Raw genomic sequence first — 26790 nt, 5'->3', positions numbered from 1 at the left:
ATTTCTGGGTGTCTCCTCGCAAAGCCGGGTGGGGCTGGGGGTGAGGAGCGGGGCCCATGATCCCAGGGTCCCCCTTCTGAAGGTTTTACTTTCACAGGACTCTCCTCTGCCCATCACAAGTCCCTAGGGCTGCCCCAGGACCAGCCTCTCCCCTATGGGAGCCCACATCTCATCTCTGCCTGACACACAAGACGAGAAGCCCACAACCTTCTCGCCCATCAGGCTGTGAGTGTATTTTTCATTCGTGAATACCCAGCCCTTAGCACAGAGTAGGCACTCCAATGTCTGATGGATGAAAAGAGGCTGCCCAGTCTTAACTTTTAGTTAAGCTCCCTCATTTCAGTTTTCATACTCAAATACAAGGGTCGACTTTTCTTACACTGCCTTTTGATCATTGTCTAGCCTTTTTTTTTTTTTTTGCCGGAGGGATGGGGGGGTGCCAGCACCACATGGCTTGTGGCGTCTTGGTCCCCTGACCAGGGATCGAACTCAGGCCCATGGCAGTGAAAGCGCCGAGGCCTAACCACTGGACGACCAGGGAAGTCCCTGTCTAGCTAGCCCTTTAAGACACAAGTCATTGCTCCAAACCAGTACCAGCACTTTCTGCGACGGTGAAAATGTTCTGTGTGCTATCCAGTACAGTAGCCACGAGGCACGCGTGGCCACTGACCACTTGAAATGTGGCTAGGATGACTGTACGACTGAATTCTTCATTTTATTTGGTTGTAATTAATCTTAATTTAGACAGCAATATATCTGGCTCGCGGCAACTGCGCTGGCAGTGCCAGACCATCTAGCTTGTTCTTTTAATTCTCAACCTTCATGCAAATTGAGGATGCTATGGTCCCCTCGGCTCTGAATCACCTCCTGTTCCTCACTGAGCGATGCTCTAACAACCTTAACAAAGCAAAACGCCGGCGCCTCTTCCATTTCCGAGCACTTGCTCTGGGCCCGAGCACAGCCGTCTTGATGCGTCCCCGGAGATGAGGCAGGAAGCACGTCTCCAGAAAGGAAGCCAATGCACCCAACCGCCTAGGACTCCGGGGCGTCTGGGGCCAAGAGGAAGGAGGGAAGGGAGGGTGTGAAAGAAACCCGCTCTGGGGCTCTACGCCAGCCAGCAGGGCTGCATTTATTTATCTCACAGGGTGTTACAGTTGTCTGCCCTGCAGCTGAGGGACCAGTCCGTGTCTAAAGGAAGGGGACAGAAATCTGCTTTGTCCGTGTTCCCTGGCACCTCCTGCTATTGTTCAAAGGGAGCAAGAAGACCCAGGTGGTGGGAGGTCTAGGGGAGGACGCTAGCTCAGAGCAGGGAGATGCCCTCGGGGTGTCACTGGAAAAAAAGAAACCGAGTCACTTGCATGTTTGCATCCAAACTGATACAAATGACATCTATCACACTGCCTGCCATATTCTGGTCCACCTGGCCATGGGGACAACGCTCACTGCCCAGAGCATTGACAGACAGCAGAGGCCACTCAAGCCAAACCCTTGGAGAGAGGCTGGGTCCAGGACTCTGTTCCCAATGCAACATGACTGCGTATGCAGGACGCAGTCCCCAGGGCTCGGAAAGCGAGGCCACCCCATCCCTTACACAGAGAGATAGGACCTCTGATCAGTGAGAATTTTTACTTAAAAGAGAACTGCTAGGAATGCTCAGTTAGGGGATTAGAGAAGAAGCACTAGTCCTACTGACGGACCATATGCAGGAGCTTTGTGATGTGCACCTGGGGTCCCCTCAACCTGGGGACCCTCCAGTTCCGGCCGCTGCAGACTGTCGTGCCTGGGCTCTCTCCCTGCCCCTCCCCCTGCACACTCTCCTCCCTCCCTTACCCTACACACAACAAATCCTTCCACCTGTACAGAAGTGTTTAATTAGCACAAAGCAAAACTACTGAACCACTAAGACTGAATGAAGAAGCTTAAGAGTAAATTCTGCTCAGAAAGAAAGACAGCAGATACAACGCTTAGTGAATGCTGCCTCCTTTTCCTTTCAGAGTTTTAACACATTGTCCTCTTGGTGTCTGTCACTTACCTCCCACACCCAATTTGACTCTCTGTGATCGTTTTTTTAAGTCCCCCTCATGTAGGTGGCTATGCTCTTCCATTGGACTGGAGCAGCCCTTTGGTAAATTACTCCAAAGTTAAATACAGTTCCCTAAAGTGCACACTTCAGCTCCACTGGCACTCTGGAAACGCACAGAAAATGCTTTAAAACCTCCCTCCCTCTCTGACCCAGCAATTCTAAGCCCAGGAACTTATTCAAAGGAAATAATTAAGGATGTCCGCAAGGCTTTTGTTAGAAGGATGTTTACCCGGCTGATGTTTATAATTGTGAATAATTGGAAACAACCTGCATGTCCCTCAAGCAAAGCTAAAAGATCCAGGGCCCAAGGACTGCCTGGTAGGAAGAGACCAACAGTCAGTCACTAAGTCAAGCAACCAACCCCAGAGTTAAGGTAGAGACCTAGGGTAGACCCAGATTCCGCAGGGCCTGAATCCTACAAACATAGGGGGACTACCTCTAAGAAAATTAATACAAAATTACAAATACAGAATTAGGCACAGGGCCTCGGTAGGGAGGGGCCTGTGCAAGTGAGAGGCCTTTGGTGGAAGTTTCATTAGCCTCATAGTAAGCCTAGCCTCTAAACATATAAAGAAAAGAAAGAAGTTGAATATAGGAGATGCTGAAAGTCTCTTGCTTCAAAGACCACTGGCATAACCAAGACTGGGCAGCATAATCAGCAGAGAATAACCGTCAAGGTCTAAGACCAAGAATACTGGGGGGAAGGGAGAGGAGAGAGAAAAGAATAGGGAGGAAGACGCTAGGAAGAAATAACAAGAGGACAGAAGACAAGGAGATAAGCAAAAACTAAGACAGAGTTAAGGCAGTGGGGGGCAGGGAATAAGAAGAGTTGCTTTAAATAGATTGCAGTAGAGATTAGTTGGTACTTGAAAAGCTATAGGGACAAGCGCTCCAATAAAAAGAGCAGCCCACTCAGTATCAGAAGCAAGAGAGAGCGATTTTGAGACTGGAAGCCTGGCTGCGGATGGACCCCTGAAATACTTGAAATATTGAAATATACTTGAAATATTCATACCACACAGCCTTTCCTCATCACCTTTTTAAAACAAAGCAGGCTGGACTCTTTTTCCAAGTCAGATCTGCTCTTGACTCCCCCTACTTCCAAAATGGGGCAGCTTTTACCCGTGGCCCAAAGAGCTCAGAGACCCATGAGGCTGCGGAGCTGCAGACCCCATGTGGTGCTCCAGCTCCCCTGCCTGCCCCTCCTCAGCAGCCCCCTGCCCAGAGTAGCCCTTCTATTTTTTTTAATTAATTAATTTATTTATTTTTATTTTTATTTTTATTTTTGGCTGCGTTGGGTCTTTCTGTGGTTGGGGCTACTCTTCGCTGCAGTGTGCAGGCTTCTCATTGCGGTGGCTTCTCTTGTTGCGGAGCACGGGCTCTAGGCGTACGGGCTTCAGTAGTTGTGGCATGCGGGCTCAGTAGTTGTGGCACGCAAGCTCTAGAGCGCAGGTTCAGTAGTTGTGGTGCACGGGCTTAGTTGCTCCATGGCATGTGGGATCTTCCCGGGCCGGGGCTCAGAACCCATGTCCCCTGCATTGGCAGGTGGATTCTTAACCACTGCACCACCAGGGAAGCCCCAGCCCTTCTATCTTTAACAGCCCTCCCCACATGCTTTGTGCCAAGGTCACACAGTTCGGGAGCCCGGGCTAGGATCCTGGGATGTGTTCTCCAGTTGCTCCTGCCCAGGCTACCTTCTCTACCAAAGTCCACAGTGGGTGCTGAGTACAGAGGACACAGAAAAGGCGTCAGCCTGCTTTGCTTTAAAAGGGGGATTTGGCAAGTGCAAGAAAAGACAGCTGGTCTTAAACTCAGCAACTGGGGTAAATGGTAGGGAGAGAGATAGGGAACTGGAAAGGAGCTACACAAAAACCTTAAAAACTTGTTTTCTTGGAGGCAGCTCTCCTAAACAGCATGATTGTTAAAGGGCTGGCTGGTCACGGAGTCCCCACTTTTCCAGGAATGCCAGAGGACTCGAATCTACAAACCCTCCCTTTTCTATCAGCCTCTGTCAAGCTCCAAGCAGAACTGCATGCTGAGCGCACACACAAGGCTGACCTCGCCCTCCCAGCCTGCAGCCCCCAAGGATGTCCACACTGGTGACCACACAATAAAACCAGCCCCAGACCAGCTGTCATCTGGGGCCCCACTGGGGAACTACCCACACCCTAACTCTTTGAGGAGGAGTTGACCCCTCCTGTGGCTGTTTCATTCCCTCTTGTCCATAGGAAAGGGCCAAGGGGAGACCAACCTCCCCTGGTGCTTCTCCCCTGGGGTTGAGCACTCCGTGCCCCTTCACAGGTGGTGCCTCATGGGGAGAGCTCCCACCTCTTGGGACTCTTAAGGGGACATTCAGGGGGCAACTGGACTCCTTGACCTCTACCGGTCTCCAGGGTAGCTGCCCCAGAAATCACCCACCGGTCCCACCGGACTTGTCACTGGGGTCCAGGACCATCCCCTTCCCTGCCTCGGGACCCTCTCGGCTCACTTCCGCAGAGGGCCTGGTGAGCGAGAAGGGGGACCACACAGTCGGCATCCCCGCCCCCCGACCCCACGCACACCCAGCCCACTCCCCTCGCATCTCGGGGTTACTCTGCTTCCTGAGCAGAGCCGGCGGGAGAGGCTTAAAGCCGGGGCGAGGCGGGTGGGGTGTCACCAAGAGTTCCCCTAACTGAGAAGTCTGTCTCCGCAGCCCGGGGCCTTCGGGATTCTGGCCGGGCTGCCTGGGGCCCACGGGGGCAGAAGAACCAAGTTACTTTGCGACCTAGAGAGTTAAGCCGAGTCTGGCTGGGAGGCCGAGCGACGGGCAACCCCGGCGGGGAGGCGCCCGGCCCCCTCCGACTCGGGCGCCCACCGGGCAGTACGCTGGACCGGGAACCGGCGTCCTTCCTCCTCCCCGCCTTTCCTCGGCGGCCGAGCTACGCACAACCGAGACATTTAAATCGCCCCCTCGGGACGGCGGCGTGGAGAGGCCGGAAAGGCGGCGGCAGCGACGGCCTGGCGGCTGCAGCGGGACGAGCCTGGCCGGGGTCAGGGTCCGGGCCGGGAGGGCACTCACCAGCGCGTGTTGTCGTGGAAGTGCTCCAGCACCGCGTAGCCGAAAAAGGACCCGGCGGGACCCTGGAAGCGCACGGGGCGCTGCGGGTCCAGATTGTAGGCGCCCGCGGGGCTCCCCGCGGCCACCAGCGCCAGGAGCAGCGCGCGGAGCCCCCCGGCGCCCCTCCGCGCCGCCAGGCCGCCCATCACCAGCCGGCCGCCGCCCTCCCCTGTGCCCCGAGAGCAGGGCGCCGAGCGTGCCGGCGGCGGGGCTGCTGTGTCCACCGACGGCCGGGAGGCTCCTGGGGCCGGAGTTCTGAGCTCGGACGCGGGCGCGACGCGGTGCCGGGCCGGGGGCGGTGCGCCGAGCTGCCGCCGCAGGCGAGTACAGGGGCGGCCAGGAGCTGGCGGCGTCCTCCGTCCGGCCGAGAAGTGTGCGCGCTCGGAACAAGCGGGTCCCCGGCCGGTCGGCACTGGACTGCGGAGAGGCGCGCCCGCGGGGTGGGCGGCCTGGGCGGCAGGCGGCGAGACGGCGCAGCAGCGCCCTCTGCGGGCCACGAGTCCCCCTCCGCCTCCCGCGGCCGCGGAGGAATCTGGAGACCTGCCCAGGCGCCCCACGTCCCCTTCCAGATAGCGCCCTGGGCGCTCGGTCCCTAGGCGACCCTAATTCTCCCCGCGGCTGTGCGCTCTATTGTACTGGGTCTTTATTTGCGTCTCTGGTTCCCTCTCAGCCTTACACTCACACCAAGAACCAAAGGAAGCCGGGTGAAGTTTATCTACTCTAGCCCTGCCCATCTGCTGCCCCTTCACTCAACTGTGAGATAACCTGTAGCAGGCAAGCCCCTCCATAAACGCCGGCTGTTGTCAATAACAACGATAGCCACGAGGGAGCAAGCAGAGGACCCCTCCACATGATACTCACCAGGCCTCCTAACCACTTATCCCTAAGTGTGGTCTCCGCACCGGCAGCATCAGCATCACCTGAGAACTTATTGACTACAATAGAATGCCAATAGAAAGGCCAATCAGCAGATCCCACTCCAGACCTGCTGATTCAGAACCTTGGGTTGGGGTCCAGCCTTGTGTGTATGTGTGTGTGTTTAACTGGATAAAATACACATAACATAAAATTCACCATCTTAACCATCTTAAAGTGTACAGTTTGGTGGCATTAAGTACATTCACATGATTGTACAGCCCCCACCAGCCACCTCTAGAACTTTAATCTTGCAAAACTGTAACTTTATATCCATTAAACAGTAACTCCTCTTTTCTCCCCTCCCTCTAGCCCTTGGCAACCATTCTGTCTGTGAATTTCGCTACTCTAAGTACCCCACATGAGTGGAATCATACAGTATTTGTCTTTTCATGTTTGACAATCCACTTAGCATAATGCCCTCAAAGTCCATTCATGTTGTACCACGCATCAGAATTTCTTTCCTTTTTAAAGACTGTACTTACACACCACATTTTCTTTATCTGTCGATCCTTTGAAAGACACTTGGTTTGTTTCCACTTTTTGGCTATTGTGAATAATACTGCTATTAACATAGGTATACAGTTATCTGTTCGAGACAAGTGCCTTCCATTCTTTAGGGTATATGCCGAGAAGTGGAATTGCCGGATCACATAGTAATTCTATGTTTAATATTTTGAGGAACTGCCACACTTTTCCAGAGTGACTGCGCTGCATTTTACCTCCCCACAAACAATGCACAGAGTTTCAATTTCTCTACATTCTCACAACACTTGTTATTTTCTGGGTTTTTTTGGGGGGGGCGGGAATTGGTTTTTAGGTAGCAAGTAAAAAAAGCAATAAAATTAAATTGGGAAAAGTTGGTTTTAGCCGAATTTCACCAAGCTTGGTTCTCCATCTGAGCTACCCAGCCTCACTAGTGGCGCCCCTTGGCCACCCAGTCACCTGAGAGCTCAGCACAAACTGTTACACCTATTTCTCTCCCACACCCAATCCAACCAGTCTGTTTATTCCACCTCCTCAAGCTTTCAAATCCACCAACTCATTCTCATCTACTGGGTTCAGTTCAAGCCCTTGTCTTTCCTTGACCACACTTTCAGAATCATTACCTTTTTAATGTCTGTTAGAATCTGTAGTGATGTCAGGTTTTTCATGCCTGTTATTTGTAATTTGTATTTTTGGTCTTTATTTCTTGATCTGTCTTTGTAGGAGCTATTAATTTTCTTAATTATTTCAAAGAACCCACTTTTAACTTTGGTGGTTTTCTTTCTATAATGCATTTACTTTTTAATTTTAAATTTTTATTTGATTTCTGTTTTTAATTCTTTCCTTCTACTTTCCCTGGATTTAATTTGCAATACTCTTCTCTAGCTCCTTGAGATAGTTGCTTAGATTTTTAGCCTTACTATTTTTCTAATTCTTTTCTATTATATACATTTTATATAATATATAATATATATTATATAAAATATATACTATATATAATACATGTGTATACACATACACTAAATTTCCCTGTAAGCACTGTTTGAGCTGCATCCTACAAGGTCTAATATGCTCAAAATATGATGATCTGATATATGTAGATTTTCATACATTTATATGTATACATGCTCATAAAAAGAGGTCTGAGTGGGGAGGGGGGAGAGATAATAGAGGGGTGGAAGAGTGGGAGATACAAACTATTAGGTGTAAGATATGCTCAAGGATGTATTGTACAATACGGGGAATGTGGCCAATATTTTGTAATAACTAAATGGAGTGTAACCTTTAAAATTATATTAATTTTTTAATTTTTTTAAAATAAAAAAGAATGGAAATAATACAGAGGAAATTGGTGGAATAGGAAATGAATAAGCAATAAATAAAATTAATAACCCCCCCCAAAAAAGAGGTCTGGATGTTTACCTGAAATGTTATATGTTCATATATATATATATATATATATATAACTGGTTATATATATGTTACATGTCATTTATATATATTATATATATGTTTTATATATATAATATATATATGTGTATATATATATAATATATATGTGTGTGTATATATATATATATATAACCTGTAATGGTTATAGCTCAGATTGTGGGCTGTTCTTGCTGATTTATGTATCATCTATCCATCTACCTACTTACTTACCCATCATCTATCTTTCCTTTTGTACTGCTTAAATGGTCTACAGAGAGCCAGCAGTGGATGTAAAAGATGCTCCACCCATAAAGCCAAAGCATTCATCAAAGTGAAAGCCTGTTAGAACAGCCTGGCCTCTGTCGAGGGGCTGACACCTGCTTGCACTCCCAGTAGAGGTTAAGAAGGAGAGCAGCCAACCTGTGGAAGAAAAGTATCCTCATGGTACTGTCAAAGGAGGGGGAGAAATAAAAGGACCAAGATCATTCACACACCAGATAATCATTCTCTAAATAATTGATACTTAGCTTAATGCATTTCTTGATGTTAATTCTTTAAAAGTTCTCCAACTTTATTTTTCGTATAAGACAAGCTACACTTCCACATGGTTTTGAAATCCAGGAAGTTCATGGAAAGGGCAAATACTATCACCAAACCTTCAACTATAATAGCAGGCAAAGATTTAAGCAAATACTTTCCCACTGAAGTATTTCATATGCCAAAAGTCTCACTGTTATTACTGGGTGCAATATTTCCAACCTGCTTCCATGCTCAAAAAAATGTTTTTTCCAGAGATCCAAATTTAGTGAAACTGCTTTAAGTAACAACCATCAATGTTAGCATAGATAATGCCAAAGTTTTATTTTTTTATTTATTTTATTTATTTTTGGCTGCTTTGGGTCTTCGTTGCTGCGCGCAGGCTTTCTCTAGTTGCCGCGAGCAGGGGCTACTCTTCGTTGCGGTGCACGGGCTTCTCACTGTGGTGGCTTCTCTTGTTGCAGAGCACGGGCTCTAGGCATGTGGGCTTCAGTAGTTGTAGCACGCAGGCTCAGTAGTTGTGGCTCGCAGGCTCTACAGCACAGGCTCAGTAGTTGTGGCGCACAGACTTAGTTGCTCCACGGCATGTGGGATCTTCCCGGACCAGGGATCGAACCCATGTCCCCTGCATTGGCAGGTGGATTCTTAACCACTGCGCCACCAGGGATGTCCCAATAATGTCAAGTTTTGAAAACATGTTTCACGTCAATGTAAACTAGCATATGCCACTTTACAAAATGTAAAACTTTTCAAATGATGATATTTCTAGGAGGCAGTTCAGGGTGATGAGTCAGGGGCTCTGGTGCTCATAATCCCAGTGTGGTGGGTTGTCAGGTATATAACCTGCTGGGGCCACCATAACAAAATCCCACAGATTGGGTGGCTTAAACAACAGAAATTTACTTCCTCACAGTTGTGAAGGCTGAAAATCCAAGATCAAGGTGCCACCAGGGTCAGTGACTGGTGAGAACTCTTCCCTTGTGTTGCAGACAGCCACCTTCTTGCTATGTGTCACACAACCTCTTCTTTGGGCAAACACATGGAGAGAGAGGCAGCTCCCTGGCATCTCTTCTCATAAAGGCACTAATCCTATTGGGATGGGGGCTTCACTCTTATGACCTAATTTAACTTCAATTACTTCCTTACTCCAAACACAGCCACGCTGGGGGTTAGGACTTCAACGCATGAATTTTGGGAGGACACACACGTTCAGCCATAACATCATGTATGTCACCTTGAGAAGTTCCTTAACCTCTCCAAGACTCAGTTTCCCTATTTGTAAAGAGAGGCTCACAGAGGGTTGCTGTGGGGGATTCAGCGAAATATGCCTCCTAAAGCACACAGTACAGTATTTGGCACATGGGAAGCCAGCGATAAGTGTTAGCGATTTAATCATTATTATTACGCAATTTCTTTTACTCTTAGAAGTAGCTATTTGCATTTGGATTAAAAGAGAAAAAATTCAAAGCACTGTCCTTAAAGTAGCTTCCTTGTTAAGTGAGCCATTTTAGAGCCTTTTTTGGCTTAAAAATTCAAGACCTCACATCCCCACGTGCTTCAGGTACAGCTTGTGGAAGGCTGAGACGTAACCCACAGTGGTGCAGCCACGACCTCATCCTCACGCGAGCAGCCCACACCAGCTGGGCTTCCTTCTCTACAATCACTGTAGCAAATTGTCAAATCTGCCTCTCACCAGTTTCCCAGATGTGGGCCATTGGTGAAGACTCCACAAATGTCCTCCTTAGAGATTTCCCGCAGCTGCTACCCACTGTTCACAGGGTTTAAGTGCACTGTGTGCAGTGACTGTATACGTGCAGCTAAAAGATACCCTTCCTTGGTGCTCCTAAAGCACTCTTTGCCAGCCATCTCCCCCCATTTCAACCCCTTTCATAATGTTATTAACTGGTCTGTCATCTGCTTCCCTCACTAGACTGCTCTCCAGAAGGGCTTCACTGTTACAGCTCAAGCACTTAGCAGCCTGCTAAGGAATTGGGGCTTGGCGAGGCAATTCTTCAGTTGTTTCACGTGGCATCACCTGAGGGTCTCAGTGGTACTTACCTGGCGGCTGGGCTTGTCTACAGGATCCAAGATGGCTTGATTCACACGTCTGGTGCTTTGGTGGGGATGACTGAAAGTCTGGGCTCAGCTGGGACTGTCAACAGTAGCACAGACATGTGGCCCTTCCAGCATGGAGAGAAATGGGCAGATTTTCATTTCTAACAATGGTCATGCATTCCCCTCAGATGGTGGGCCCTGGTAAACTTTCCCCAATGTGCAAACATCAAAGTTGCAAACGAAGGGACTTCCCTGGTGGTCCAGTGGTTAAGACTCCGCTATTCCACTGCACGGGGTGGGGGTTCAATCCCTGGTCAGGGAACTAAGATCTCGCGTGCCACGTGGGGAGGCCAAAAGAAAAAAGTTGCAAACCAAATTGTCATGGCAACATTTAGCATATATGGTCTGCACTGGTGGCCTTTCAAATACTGAGATTCTTCTACAGATGCAAATACTGCCCACAGGTTCCATTCAGGTTGGACAACGAAGCATCAGTTACAGCCTCTCCTCCCATCACAAGTCTCTAGAAATGAGACAAATGTGTTTTGTTTGTTTTGTTTTGTTTTTTCGGTACACGGGCCTCTCGCTGTTGTGGCCTCTCCCGTTGTGGAGCACAGATTCCGGACGCGCAGGCTCAGCGGCCATGGCTCACGGGCCCAGCCGCTTCACGGCATGTAGGATCTTCCCGGACCGGGGCATGAACCCACGTCCCCTGCATCAGCAGGCGGACTCTCAACCACTGAGGCACCAGGGAAGCCCTAGAAATGAGACAAATGTGTTTTTGATCCATAATAATGTTGGAAAATTGGAAGGGGTTTCCTTTTAGATAAGAAATATTTAAAATCCCTGAAATACGGAAGGCAGTCTTATCAGATTTTGAAAGGAATTCTATACTTAGGTACACATGGGAGAGGACTCTTGCATAGAAGTAGATAGAAGTTGGGCGGTGATTCCAACGATGCTCAAAGCCTGAAGGTATGTATGGGAGAGAAGGAAAAGAGCAGCTTGGAGCCCCTGACGGGGCACGAGCTGGGGCACCTGAGTAGGAGCTGTCAGGTCCATGCCTTGTCCTCATTGCCCCTGGGACTAGGCAGCAGCAGTAGAGGTGCCCGCTTCCATGTAGGACCATGGAGTATGAGTCTTTAGACAGTGTCCCAGGGGGCTGACTGCACCAGGGAGGAGTGAGGAGTTCCTGCCCCCAAGAAAGCGCCCTCTGGTGGTGCTGTGTTGCCTCTCATTCCTCATCCTCGAAGTGGGCACAACAGGCAAAGGCCAGCCAACAGGCGTCCTCAAATACATGACTCCTCAGCTAAGCATCACCAAGCAGCTGTGCAAGAAAGATGTCACCCTCTTACCAAGTGCTACAATTACACCGAGAAAACAAAGCTCATAGACTGAACTGAACTGAATAACTGCTATTCTCAGGGAGATGTAAGATCACCATGTTGCAAACATGATGAATGATTAAGTATCTGATCATTGAAAAAAATCCAACATATCGGCTGAATAGGTTGCCAAAGAGCAAATTTGTGAGTTGTAATATCAAGCCAAGAATTCTTCCAGAAGGTACCTAAGGTTTTAAAAATATGAAGTAGAAGAAATGTGGACTATAAAGTGGACTTCAACAGATATAAACAATAAGGTCCTACTGTATAGCACAGGGCACGATATTCAATATCCTGTGATAATCCATAAAGGAAAAGAATATGAAAAAGGATGTATATACATATGTATAACTGAATCACCTTGCTGTACAGCAGAAATTAACACAACATTGTAAATCAACTGTACTTCAACAAATTTTAAAATAAATAAATTGGACTTCATCAGAGTTTTAAAAAAAAAAAAACAAAACACTTCTGTTCTTCAAAAGACATTGGCAAGAGAATGAAAATACAACCCCAGACCTGAAGAAAAATCTTTGCAAAACATGTATCTATTAAAAGACTTGCATCCAATAAGTAAAAAGAACTCTTAAATCTCAGTAAGAAACAACTCTATTAAAATATGCAAATCATTTGAACAAACACTTAACTAAAGAAGATATATAGATGTAAACAAGCACAGAAAAACATACTCGATATTATTAGTCATTAGGGAAATGCAAATTAAAACCATAAGAAAATCTGATATCACTACATACCTATTAGGATGGTAAACATTTAAAAGACTGACCACACCAAGTGCTGATGGAGAGGAACGAGAACTACCATACACTGCTGGTAAAACGGTGCAACCACTTTGAAACACAGTTTAACAGTTTCTTTAAAAGTTAAACATATACCTACCATATGATCTAGCCCTTCCACTCTTAGGTATTTATCCAAGAAAGCTTATGTCATATAAAGATTTGAACACGAATGTTCATAGCAACTTTATTTGTAATAGCTCAAAACTGGAAACAACCTCCATGTCCATCTATAGATGAGTAGATAAATTGTGGCAGATTCATAAATGGAACACCACTTAGTCCTATAAAGGAACAAACATGTAATAACATGAACGAATCTCAAAAAATTATGCCAAGTGACAGAAGACAGGCAAAGACTACATCTGGTATGATTCAATTTATATAAAACTCTAGAAAGTACAACTAATCCACAGTGACAGAAAGGAGATCAGCGATTGTCTGGGATCAACGGTGGGAGGGAGAAGAGGGAGGAATTACAAAGGGGCACGAGGAAACTACTGGAAGTAATGGAGATGTTCACTATCTTGATTGTGGTGAGGGTTTCATGCAGATAGACACGGGTCAAAACTTATTGAGTTGTATGGTTTAAACACGTATAGCTTATTGCAGGTCAATTATACCTTAATAAGGCTTTTACTGTGTAGATATACACCCACACACATACACACACAGAGTTTCTCAAATTTGTGGGACCATGACCCCTTTTCCCTGCTCTCTTATTACCAGTTTGCAGAACCACAGCGTATGCAATGAGACAGACCTAGGACTGATCCTGGCTCTCATACTGGCTATGGGCCCTTCAGTAAGTGATTTGTGCTTTTAAAACCTCAGTTTTCTCATCAGTAAAATGGAGCTGTGGTCAGGATTCAAGTAGTGAATGTCAAATGCCCACCACATAGTACAGTCTTGAAAAACTTTAATCCACTAATCACTCCAGAAATCAAACCAGCCATACTGATGGTTTCCCCAATTGCATTAACTTTATTTGGAGCTAGAGAAACCAGCACTCAGTCATCTGGAGTCCAAAGGTCCAAGAGGAAAGACATTGAAATGCTTAGTACTGCCCTGCAGGCCCATCTGCTCTGCATTAGCTGGTTTTCCTCGGTTTATTATTCCTGGTGTTAAATCTCCTCCAATTCTTGTGTGAAAAGTTCGGACGCACAATAACCTCTTTATCACATTTTCAAAATCTGGGCCTGTTCTGGAAAGTTTACACCTTTTTCTTGTTGCCATTGTTTTCATGTGGATTCAGATTTCTGAAAAAAGGCACTTGGAACATTTTACTGGAAACATTTATGTGTAAGCTGGATGCAGATAAATATCATTGAAGAATGAAAATGAGATGTCAGAGGAATTAGAACCACACCACGTGGTCTCTGTGTTGTTCCCCAGCTGTGGTTTTGCAAGGAGGACCCGAGGCTGAAGCTGGTGGTCAGAAGCCCAAGGCTGATCAGTCCCCTCCCTCAGCCTCTCTCCTTTGGGGGTAGAAACTGGATAATACCAAAAAGAGAAACAGAAACATGCCAATGTTAGGATATGGAATAAAAAGCACACATAACTCTGTAAAAATAAATATATCATAATAACAATATTGGTAACCATTCACTGAGTATTACTTGTGTGCCATGCTTCGTTTGCTAAGTGCAATTTTATTTAAACCTCACAATAAGCCTATGAGTTAGGTATAGAGTCAGTGAGGACTCTCTGAGGCACCAAGTGACAGAAAATTCACTTCAAGCTGACTCATAATATAAAAGAATTTTTACTGGGTATGTCAATTAAAAATCCAGATTTAGTTCTGGCTTCAAGTGAGACTTGATCCAGCAACTGTAAAAGATATCCCCAATGACTCAGATTTTCTCCTTCTCCTCCCTGCTTTTTTATTGGCTTTCTCTTTGGGATTCATGCAGTCAACCTAGAAGTTCCAGGATTTCCCATGATGGCAAAATGAGAGATCAAAAATACAGTAACAGAAATGAAGAATCCCTCTGATGGGATCATTTAGTAGACTGGACATGACTGAGGAAAGACTCTTTGAGCTGGAGGATATGTCAACAGAAACTTCTAAAACTGAAAATTAGAGAGAAAAAAGACCAGGGAAAAAAAAGGAACAGAATAACCAGAACTGTGGGACAACTACAAAATGTGTAGTATACATATAATGGAAGCACCAAAAGAAGGAAAGACGGAGAGAAAGGAACAGAAGAAAAATTTAAAGTAATAATGACTAAGAAATTGCCCCAAGTTAATGTCAGACACTCAACCACAAATCCAGGAAGCTCAGAGAACAACAAGAAGGAAAAATGCCAAAAGAAAGAAAGAGAGGAAGGAAGGGAGGGAGGGAGGGAGGGAGGGAGGGAGGGAGGGAGGGAGGGAGGGAGGAAGGAAGGAAGGAAGGAAGGAAGGAAGGAAGGAAGGAAGGAAGTGAAAGAGAGAATGAGTCCCCCAGGAGCAGGCTAAGGTGTGGAGACATCCAGGGCTTACCTGTACACTGACTTGATCAGTTCAATAAAGTGTACACCTTAAGGAAAAGAAAAAAGAAAAAAAGATAAAAGAAACCATACATCTAGGCATATTGTATTCAAACTGCAGAAAATCAAAGATAAAGAAGTAGATGAATCCACTATCAGAGGTGGAGACTTCAACACCCCTCCATTAGAAATGGACGGGTCCAGCAGGCTACATCCAGCAGGATGTAGCTGAACTCCACAGCACCAAGAAGCCATTTCCAAAAGTTAACAATAGGAGACACAGACAATAGCAGGCAGAATGTTCCATGAGTGGGCCCCAGGTCTGCCCCCTGAAAGGGGCTCCCCAAACATTATTTTTTGGGATCTTGGCCCCATGCTCTGGGGGATGCTTCCTTCCCCGTTGTCCTCCTTGGCCATATCTAGGTTGGCCATTGCTGGCTTTGCCTTCCCTGGGGCTGCACTAGGACACAAACCCTGTGCCACCTCCCAGATTCTCTTGATGGTGTCCTTCCCCCATGGTTCCAGGAATCCACCCTGAAAACATCCTTCCAAAGCACAAAACAACATATACACAAGGCCATTCATTGCAGCCCTATTTGTAATAGCAACTCAACTGGAAACAACTCAAATGTTTGTCAGTAGGGGTCTGGTTGAATAAATTACATCCATGCGATGAAATTCTGATGCAGCTGTAAAAAGAATGAGGAAGTTCGCTGTGCAATGGAGTGATCTCCACAATATATTGTTAAGTGAAAAAAGCAAGAGGTGGAACAATGCATATAGTATGCCAATTTTGGTGTAAGAAAAAGGGGAAAATAAATACATGTGCTTATTTTTGCCAGAAGGAACACTGAAAAACGGGGTAAAGACTGTCGGGAGGGAAATGAGATTTCTCTAAGGATACCTTTTAATACTGTTTTGACTTGGAACTGCATAAATGTTTAACATATTCAAAAATAGTTACATCAGAAAGGAAAAAATGCAAACCCCCAAACTGAAGGCAGAGCTCTGAGGATTCAGTGATCATTAGGAGTTGGTGAGCAAGGGAAAAAGGAAAGCCTTCAACTGATAGCGGGTGACGTGGCAGGAGCAGATCTAGGGGGATCAAGATTCAGTCTGGGACACGCTAAAGTCGAGGTGCAATTAGACATCTAAATGGAAATGTTGAACGGGCAGTTCGGTGAGTCTGGGGACCAGAAAGGAGATATAAAATGAGCATCGTTGGCACGTAGTGGGTGTTTAAAGCCATGAGACAGGATGAGATCACCGAGGGGATGCAGATAAGAGAGAGGAAAGGCCTGGAGCCTGAATCCCAGGGCCCTAGGTTGTCAGCAGTCAGGGAAGCGAGGATGCCCCAGCCAGCGAGGCAGGAGAAGTGGATTCCAAGTGAGGGGAGGGGGTTCATGAAAGACAAAGGGGCCACATGTGCGAATCAGGTGAGACCCAGCGAGACCACCTGCCTTAGCAATGGACCTGGCCAAGAGCAGTTTCCAAGGAGGGGTTTAAGGGGAATAGAAGCAAACATGTCAGGGACAGTGAGTATAGTTATCTTTTTGGGGGGGCTTTCTCTAGTTGTGGCGAGCGGGGGCTACTCTTCATTGCAGTGTGCGTGCTTCTCATTGCGGTGGCTTCTCTTGTTGCAGAGCACGGGCTCTAGGCGTGCGGGCTTCAGTAGTTGTGGCGCACAGGCTTAGCTGCTCCGCAGCATGTGGGATCTTCCCGGACCAGGGATCAAGCCCGTGTCCCCTGCATTGGCAGGCGGATTCTTAACCGCTGTGCCACCAGGGAAGTCCCAGTTATCTCTTTTTTAAAGTGTTCTCTAAAGAGGAATAGAGAAACGGAGCGATAGGTGGGGGAAGATGCGGAATCCGAGAGCTTTATGTTTTGACGCAGGAGCAGTATCAGCACCCAGATGGTGATGGTCCAGCAGTGAGGGGAAAACAAGATTGCCAGAGAGAAGGTGTAATTATATAACCTCTACAAGGAGGGAAATGACGCTTCGGGAGGCAGTCAGCAAGGGCTGGGATGGTGACTTGCCAAGGTCACTGGGCAGAACGTGACCCCTACCACGAACTCCGTCATGTTACGCAGTGAGGACCAGCCTCTGCTCTGCCCATAAATGGCCACAGACCTGGAGCAGCTCTTGCCTCCCAGGGACAGTCAAAGCAAAACCACCTCCATCAATCAGCCCCCAGATTAGATATGAACGGCTGAGGGCTTGCCAACCAGCTCCAGGTCTGACAGCTGCCTGGGAAGATCGGGAGGCTCTTACGCCCCAGCACGCCTCTGAGAGCTTCCACCAAGCCTCTGTGAGAGCGGCCACGTTGCTCACACACAGCCGTCCAAGGTCAGAGGACAGGGGACCCCACAGAACCCACCACAACTGGCAGGCAGAGCATCACAGCCAGGACCTATACGAAACTCAGAGATGGGATGGCCCAGGGATAAAAGTTCTCCCTCTCTCCTTACAGCTGCAGGATCTGCATGCTGGTCTATGGTGATACTGCACTTGAAAAAAAAAAAGGGGGGGCACAGTTACCCATACCCCCTTGCAATATGACTTTGCAACACTTCTCATTAAAGTGGAGCCTGTGTCCCCAGCCCTTCAATCAGGCTGGCCTGGTGACTTGCTTTGACCAACAGAATGTAGTGGAAGTGATGGCGTGCAGGGTGGGAGCCTGGGCCTCAAGGCCTGCGGGCTCTTACCTGCTCCCAGCCCCCTGCTATGCTGCCCGTGAACAAGCACGTGCTCCCTGCTAGACTCGGGCTGACCACGCAGCAGAGACCAGGCACCCTGGCCCCTGGACCAGCCAGTCTCAGCGGACACAGAGTTGACTCTGGGTGCATGAGTGAGCCCAGCTGAGATGGGAAGAATGCCCAGCGGATCCAGCCCGAAGGGCCACCCTGCAGAGTTATGAGCTTGATAAGTGGGGCTGCTTTAAGCAGCAAACATTAACTGATACATCCAACCGATGTCCACAGGTGACCAGGAAGAATTCAGTCACCACTGGTTGACAACACATCTTTGGTGAAGGATTATTCAATAAGACTTTAAACCTCAATTCTTGGCACAAGAGAGTGTGGGCTGAGGCCAAGCGTGGGAATGGAAGGCAAAACCCCGAGGGAAGGACCAGCAAGGGTGGGGTGGGCCCAGAGGTGCACATGCAGGATGGCACACCTGGGCAGCCCTCCGAACCACACCCCGTATCAGGCCTGCGACCCCACGCCTCTGCCCACCAGCCCGACACACACAGGCAGTTGCTCCCTGGAGCTCACATCACCAGTGCAACCCCAGATGACCCCTTCTCAAGAAGTCACAGGCCCCCTGTTCACCAGAGTCTGGACGCCATGGTCCTGCAGTCTGGAAGCTAGGATGAGGAACAAGGTGGACCTTCAGGCCAGTCATCCAAGTGGCGTGGGGAAAAACACGCCCTCCCCCACCTCCCACTGCCAACACAAGCTGGAGAAAGCTGCAGGGGAATCAGAGTCACAAGACAAGAGTAAGGGTTTCACTTAAATCAAGAAAGCAAAAGGAGACTTCAGAGCAGAGATGGAGGATATCGGTGACTTTGCTAACGATTTAGCGTGAATTTGAGAGGGCCCAGTGGAAGGTCTGGAATCATTAAGTTCAGGGTTCAAATCCTGCCTCCTGGATTACTGGCCTACAGCTTCTTGACGTCCATGGTGACCCAGTTTCCTCACCTCTGCCTGTTCACGGAAGTTGAAGACAATAAGGCATGCACAGTGCGGAGTGTAAAGTGAGTCAGCCAGGGCCAATTTGTTTCCATCCTACTGTTCTGACACCTGAAGTTTCAACCACCGCTTCTGATGATCAAAAACGTTTCAGGGCTTCCCTGGTGGCGCAGTGGTTGAGAGTCCGCCTGCCGATGCAGGGGACACGGGTTCGTGCCCCGGTCCGGGAAGATCCCATGTGCCGCGTAGCGTCTGGGCCCGTAAGCCATGGCTGCTGAGCCTGCGCGTCCGGAGCCTGTGCTCCGCAACGGGAGAGGCCACAACACTGAGAGGCCCGCGTACCGCAAAAAGAAAAAAAAAAAAAAAAAAGTTTCAATGACCATCTTATCTGCTCTTTCTGTCTCCTGAGTGCACTCTCTCTCCTCTCCCTTCCCACCCCATCTCTGGTTATGTAGTGCTAGCAGATTCCATTACTCCCAAGGAAAGAACCAAATTGTATATCATCCACCACAAGACTATGAGGCTCCTGACATTTTCTGATCCTTGCACATTTTCTTGCTCAAGCTTCTATCCTTGTCACGGCTCAATAAAGCCCAGTTTCACCTTTTAAAACAACTAAAGGTAAAACCCTAATGAGTCAAATGGGACAGCAACACCTACACCCCTGGGAGGGCTTGAACGAGTCAGTGGGTTCTGAGTCCCTCATGCTGTGAGAAGAAGATGTTCCATATATGCTCACTTCCTCCTTCTCCGTCCTCCCTCTTTAAAGGGGAGTAGTGAGCTCTGTGGGTGCCCTGAAGTGAATCTAACATTAGCTATTAGCGTGTGTAAAAGAGGAGAAGGCAAATAGTCTTGTAAGAGCAGAAGGAGGGAGAGAAGGAGGGAGAAAGAAACAGAGAGGCAATCAAAGGGAAAGACATCAGCCCTGCCCACTTCCACGGGATGCAGAGGTGGCTCTTTCATTCAGGGACACACCTGTCAGGCAAACAGATCTAAACAAATGCAAAGGGAAACTCATTCCAGCCACAAGGGCAACCTACCTTGTCCTTTGATGGTCAACCAAGGACTGCCAGCCACCAGGAACCCCACCAACAGAAAGAAAAACATTCACAAACAGGACAACTAGACCCAAAGAAAATAGAGCTGTAGGATAAAGAAGGAAAAAAAAATTTTTTTTAATTCTAATTAGTATTTTCAGAGAGATTTAAGAGTAAGTTTCATTAGAAGACTACTTCAGTTAAAAAAATTAATACTGAATTTATTAACATCACAAATGTAGAACCTTATTTAAGTTCAGCTTATTAATCTCATTATTGTAATTATAAATCTACCAAATTTCAAGCAATTATTTTCAGAACCTTTTTATAACTTCATTAAATTCTCTTTATATTTGAAATTGCTACATTAATAAATTTATCATACTTTATCTTATTTATAAGCATTTCATGTATTCACCTGACTCCAAAAACCTTCCAAGTACTTAAGTATTTCCTTATTTAACCAAGGTTGATAAATCTAACTGATAAAACTTAAAATAATATGTATCTTCTATGTTAAATATTCTAATGTGGTTTATAAACTTAATAAGGTTTCAGCTTAAAATCACAAATCTAAATCAATTCTTCAATTATAACTTTTTAAATGAATCCAAGGCTAATTTATTAGCTAATTTAGTATGCCAAGTTATCTTAAAAATTCAAATAACCCGGGACTTCCCTGGTGGCACAGTGGTTAAGAATCCGCCTGTCAATGCAGGGGACACAGGTTCGATCCCTGGTCTGGGAAGATCCCACATGCCCTGGAGCAGCTAAGCCCGTGCGCCACAACTACTGAGCCTGTGCTTTAGAGCCCACGAGCCACAACTACTGAAGCCTGCGCGCCTAGAGCCCGTGCTCTGCAGCAAGAGAAGCCACCACAATGGAAAGCCCGCGCACCACAACAAAGAGTAGCTCCTGCTCACCGCAACTAGAGAAAGCCCGTGTGCGGCAATGAAGACCCAATGCAGCCAAAAATAAATATATTTACTTATTTAAAAAAAATATACAAATAACCCCAAAATATTAGGACCATGAACTTGCTTCACTTCGATATTTATATTCAATTCTAAATTCAGAATCATCCTAGAGAATGATCATGTCCTTCTAAACAATTTTTGGCCAAGCCTGAGCGCTGAATTAACCTGTGGGAGATTTGGTTTCTCCTAAACTTGTGGGTGTCCGATAGGGTGAAAATCTCAGCGTAGAGATTGTGCGAGCAGGTGTTCAGATGCTGCAGGGGACTTGGTGGGCTGTGGCTCTTTCTCGGCCGGAGTCCTGCTTCCCTGAGAGCCCAGGGTGTTTTGGCATCTGACCCTCAGGCCCAGCCCCCAGCTCCAGAATAGACCTCCCCCAGGGCTGCTCGCTGGGAAAGACACCTGACTTCTCAAACCCGAAGACATGGAGGGTCCTGGTGCCTCTACCCCTTCTCTGCTGAGGATCTGCCCCCTATCCAGGCTGGGCCCCTAGACTGGCCAGAGGCCTCTCAGTGCCTTCACTGGTCCTGGGAGCAGCCTCCCACACACTGCCAGTTTGGACCTAGGAGTAACTGACTTACTGTATGAAAGAACAATTGGGGCCAGAGGAAACATATATTAGAATCAGAAGGCAAGTCCAGGACAAAGAAAGAGAACAGAAATAATCAAGCCACCAGGGGCAGCCCAGCTGCTCAGATTCTCTGCAGTTGAAGCCTTGGAATCTGTATTTTAAAAGCTCCTTGGGCCATTCTAGTTTTAAGAGTTATGAAACGTGGGACCTAAATTTGGCACCAAGCTTCCACGTGGCCAAAGCAAAAAGGGAAACATGTTACATGATACATAAAATAGTTCTTGTTGCCCAAAAGAGAAAATATACTGAAACTTTCCCCTGCACTTGTCTGTAAAATAGATTTCTTACATATTGGTGACTTGTAAAATAGGTGTAAAGAACATATAATCATTGATTCCCTGAAGTTCTTTCTTATGGTTGCCTTTGAGTAAAGCCTAAGGCACAGTCTGAAACACAGATGAGCAAAAGCAGTTCTGCAGGGACCAAGGAAACAAGGGCTAAGCACGCTTTTCCTATTGGTCTGAATACATTCAAAGAGAGAAAACTTTTTAAAGCCTTTTGATGGCAGAATCTTTTTCAAACAAAACCTAATGTAAAACCTCAATATATAAAACAAATAAAAGTCAAGCAGCTCTAAGTGGAAAGGAGGCCCAAAACCCTGCGTTTTTGTCCCGCCCCTGCCCCTACCGGGTTCCCTGAAGCACCGCCGTCAGGGAAACTTACAGCTGTGACGGCAAACAGGTCTGATACACTGTATGAACTCAACTGATTGGTAGTGGCCGTACTGAATTGATAAGTATTTTGATAAATTGTTCGCATTAAGGGCCCCAAATCTTCACACCCTCACTGCAGTCACACCCTTATAAAGTGACTTTTTGAATCCTCCTTTCAAGAGATGGTGTGATTTTCCCCACCCCTTAATTCTGAGTTTGGCTTAGGTTGTGATATAAGCAGAAGCTTCCAAAAGGGCTTGCAGGTTGCCATTTCTGCTCTTGCATCTGTACCTTTGTTACCAACCAGGGTCCTTGGACACATTTAATCAGTAGAAATTGATGAGGTCAGATGAGAATTTCAGGCAAGGCTCTATTGGGACTCGTGTTGCAGCATAAGGGAGCGAAAGCAAGTAATAAGTTGCCCTTGCTCACAAAGGGGGCTGGCCCCTTAAATAGGGTGAGGGTAGGGGCAGACTGGTGGGCTGGGCCGGAGGGGTGGCTTAGGTGATCTGCTCATCCTCTCGGTGGCACTATGCACAGGGGGCATGTGCAAGTACCCTGCTTTTGCTCCCGGCACTTCAGAAGGGGCAGTTGGGTTTTGGTCTTTCTGTATCACATTGTTCATAGTTTGCCCCAGCTGCTCATGCACACAGTTTTTTTTAGTCCCTTATAGTTTCTTGTATTCTATTGCTCCAGGAGAGTTTGTCCAGGTACAAGCACTGCAGCACAGGGTCCCAGGTCCCAGCCCATCTCAGATCCCTGGCATGGTGAGTAAATGGCCAAGCCAGGACTCGAAGCCTGGCAGGCTGGCCCCAGAGCCTGCACTCATAGCCAGCACGCAATGTCACCTCCCCAAGAGATTGGGGAAATTAAGCTCTTTGGACAGATTCTTTCCCTGGGCCTAAACTAATCTTCAAATCCAACATGGCTCAATCCCAAAAGAAAAACACATCTAGGAAAGTAGGAGTGAAAACAGGGAAGGTCGGGGACTTCCCTGGTGGTCCAGTGGTTAACACTCCCTGCTTCCAATGCAGGGGACGTGGGTTTGATCCCTGGTCAGGGAACTAGATCCTGCATGCTGCACAGTGTGGCCCCCGCCCCTCCAAAAAAAGAAAGAAAAAAGAGAAGCGATTCTTTCCAGTTGTACTCATTTCTGCTGGTGTATCCTGATCAGTTGTGATGTGTTACAAGTAATTGGTTCCTTAAAATATTAATATTTGTAACTAACTGACTTATAAAGCAAATTAAACAAAGTCCAGGTTCTGCCCATAATTCGGTTCCTCTTGTTCCCTTGTGTTCCCATATGCCTCAAGAGAGAAAGAAGTCTTTAAAAATTTTCCCAGTCTTAAAAAACTTTTTTGTTTTTAATTACAAAGAAGGTACTGGTACACTTTCTCTTCTTTCTTAATTCACTTGTCCATCCATTCATTCATTTATATTCGGTACATGCTTATTGTGTGCTTACTACATATGCTAGGTCGTAAGGACACAACCATGGACAAGACACAATTTGCCTGGCCTCTTGGAGCTTTCATTCTAGTACAAAGAAAACAACAATTTTTACTGAGGGTAGGCAATACTTGATGCCATAAAAAAAACTAAAGGAGGATGTGGAATACAGATTGGGTGGAGGTGACCAGGGAAGACCATTATGACCACTATTGTGAATTAACTGTATATGCTTCTAGTTTATATTTATTAAAAATATGTGTATCTGGGCTTCCCTGGTGGTACAGTGGATCCGCCTGCCAATGCAGGGGACATGGGTTTGAGCCCTGGTCCGGGAAGATCCCACATACCATGGAGCAACTAAGCCCGAGCGCCATGGCTGCTGAGCCTGCGAGCCACACCACCTGAGCCCACGTGCCACAACTACTGAGCCTGCACTCTAGAGCCCGCGAGCCACGACTACTGAAGTCCACGTGCCTAAAGTGCGTGCTCCGCAACGAGAAGCCACCGCAATGAGAAGCCCGCACACCACAACCAAGAGTAGCCCCTGCTCGCCGCAACTAGAGAAAGCCCACGCGCAGCAACAAAGATCCAAATCAGCCAAAAATAAATAACTAAATTAATTAATTAAAAAAGTGTGTATCTGGAATTATGTAATAAATATATACTAAATATAATCACAGTGCATAGGAGACCTGCTTCTGGGAGGATGGGGTAGACATACTTCTCCCTAGTCCTCCCAAGTACAACTGAAAACCCTGGACACTGTATATAAAACAAACCTAAGAAGACTCTGAAAGGTGGAGAGGAGGAGGCAGACTGGCCAGGACACTTGGGACCTGAGGAGTGACATGCCATGAGTTACCGAGGCTTTCTCTGCCTCATATACAGCAGACTTGGACCTGAAGAAACTGGCTACCTGGAAACCGGTAGCAAAGAACCAGGAAAGGAGCAGCCTAGCAAGACACAAAGCTTTTAGACAACCACGGCTCCACTCCAGCCACACACCAAAAAAAACCTCCAGCAAAAAACAATGTGACCCCCCTCCCAACCCTGTCAGCAAAGGCCCAGTGGGGAGCCTAGACCTCTAACAACTGCCAAGCTATAAGGAAGGACCCAAAACTCATGCAGGGTGATGTCAGAGAAGGCTGAGCAGGAAGCAGGGACTTTCATCCCTGGTGGGTAGCAATGAGACCTCCCAATCCCACCCATCCCCATGATGTCAGTGGAGACCATATGGGAAGCCTGGACTTCCACCCCCACCAGCAGCAACTAGGTCCCCTCCCCTTTCCTGCTGGGGTAGAGGGAGAGGAGGCCCAGGGGAGAGTGCACTTTCACTACCACCCAAAGGTAAAGAGGTCTCCCTCCCTACCACCCCTCCCATGGTTCAGTGGAGGTCTAGTGGGCAACTGTTAACTCTACATCCCCACCCAGCAGTGATGAGGAGGCCCTCCCCACCTTGGGTGTCAATGAAGGCCTAGTAGAGAATCTGGATTTCTATCCCATCCTTTATTGGACAAAGACTTTAAAGCAGCCAGCATACATATTCTTCAATGAGCATTACAAACATGCTTGAAATAAATGAGAAAACAAGGTCTCACCAAAGAAACAGAATATCTCTGCAAAGAAATGGAAGATATAAAGACCCAAGTGGGAATTTTAGAACTGAAAAATACAATGACTGAAATTAAAAACTCAATGGACTGGTTCAACAGCAGAATGGAGGGGACAGAGAAAAGAGTCAGTGCACTTGAAAACAGAACAAGAGAAATTACTCAATCTGAACAACAGAGAGAAATTAGACTGGAGAAAAAAAAATGAACAGAGCCTCAGGGACTTGTGGGACTATAACAAAGGATCTAACATGTCATTGGAGTCCCAGAAGGAGAGCAGGGAGAGGAGAAAGAGGGTAGGGCTAAAAAAATACTCAAAGAAATAATGACTGGGGACTTCCCTGGTGGTCCAGTGGTTAAGAATCCATCCTCCAATGCAGGTGACGTGGGTTCAATCCCTGGTCGGGGAACTAAGATCCCACATGCTGCGGAGCAACTAAGTCTGCATGCCACAACTACTGAGCCCGTGTGCCACAACTACGGAGCCCACACACCACAACTAAAGAGAAGCCTGCACGTCACAACTAGAGAGAAGCCAGCATGCCGTGACGAAGAGCCCACATACCGCAACTAAGACCCGACACAGCCATAAATAAATAAATACTTTTAAAAAACCAAAAAAAAAAAAAAAAAAAAAAAAAAAGGAAAGAAATAATGGCTGAAAAGTTCCCAAATTTGGCAAAAGACATAAACCTGTAGACTCAAGAAGCTGGGCAAACCCTAAGATAAACCTAAAGAAATCCACACCAAGACACTACATAGTCAAACTTCTAAAAACTAAAGACATCACTTTATCCTGCAAAAATATTTTTTTTCGCATGTGTCAGTTTTCACTAAGTTATGCTACAGTAACAAACGATCCCCAAATCTCAGTGGCTTATAATAATAATAATTTCTCACTCTGTTACACGTCTGGTCAATGTGACACTATCCCAGGGTCCAAGCTAAGGGAGAACCCATTAACTCAGTCTCATGGCAGTGATAAAGCAGCAATAGCTGAACTATTATGCAAGGGCTCTTAAAACTGCTGCTCAGATTTGGCAAAGTCATGTCCACTCAAAACTCATTGACTAAAGTCACACAGCCAATCTCAGTGTTGGTGAAGAAATGTATTTCCACCCACTACAACAGTAGGTACTTCAAAGTCAGATAACGAAGTATGTGGATGCATAACCCAAATATAGGGAGGGAGAGAAGAATTGGAAACAACAATCCAATCTACCACAATCTGCTCACTGGGTCATAAGGATTCATTTCCTTCCTGGTTGCCCGTAAATTACATTAATTAATGCTCCCAAAGACTTCCCAAAAGTCTCACCCAATCATAGCGTCAGACATAATGTCCAGGATCTCATGAGCCACACTGGATCCTGAGTTAACTTTTCTTGGAAACCTGGAATGAAAAAGACAAATGATATGTCCTACTCACTCCCAACACACAGTAGTGGAAAGAGAAATGACAGACATGGAAACA

The 26790-nt window shown here is 46.8% G+C and overlaps 3 protein-coding genes across 3 annotated transcripts in view; all 3 read right to left on the bottom strand.

The window, feature by feature from the left end:
• ITGA9 (integrin subunit alpha 9) overlaps nt 1-5565 on the bottom strand; it is a 348367-nt gene extending 342802 nt beyond the window's left edge. The window contains exon 1 of the mRNA XM_029244105.1: nt 5142-5565. Within this exon, the coding sequence (XP_029099938.1) occupies nt 5142-5326 (185 nt within the window). The 5' untranslated portion in view covers nt 5327-5565. The remainder of the gene's footprint in view (nt 1-5141) is intronic.
• A 7943-nt stretch (nt 5566-13508) lies between these two features.
• On the bottom strand, nt 13509-14085 carry CUNH3orf35 (chromosome unknown C3orf35 homolog). The gene is given in 2 exon segments (XM_029243983.1): nt 13509-13829; nt 13831-14085. Coding segments are annotated over 2 exon segments (375 nt in total). The 5' UTR covers nt 14038-14085; the 3' UTR covers nt 13509-13661.
• A 5920-nt stretch (nt 14086-20005) lies between these two features.
• Nucleotides 20006-26790, bottom strand: part of GOLGA4 (golgin A4) — a 113843-nt gene continuing 107058 nt past the window's right edge. Inside the window, exons 25-26 of the transcript XR_003796798.1 lie at nt 26635-26709; nt 20006-20102 (exon numbers count right to left, since the gene is read on the bottom strand). The gene's annotated coding sequence lies outside the window, so the exon portion shown is untranslated. The remainder of the gene's footprint in view (nt 20103-26634; nt 26710-26790) is intronic.

This window comes from Monodon monoceros, unplaced genomic scaffold (genome assembly GCF_005190385.1).
Source record: "Monodon monoceros isolate NGI ecotype Baffin Bay Population unplaced genomic scaffold, NGI_Narwhal_1 Super_Scaffold_3, whole genome shotgun sequence".
NCBI classification, from domain to species: Eukaryota; Metazoa; Chordata; class Mammalia; order Artiodactyla; family Monodontidae; genus Monodon; species Monodon monoceros.
Note: the sequence above shows the minus strand (reverse complement) of the source record. Positions and strands in the feature narration are given on the sequence as shown.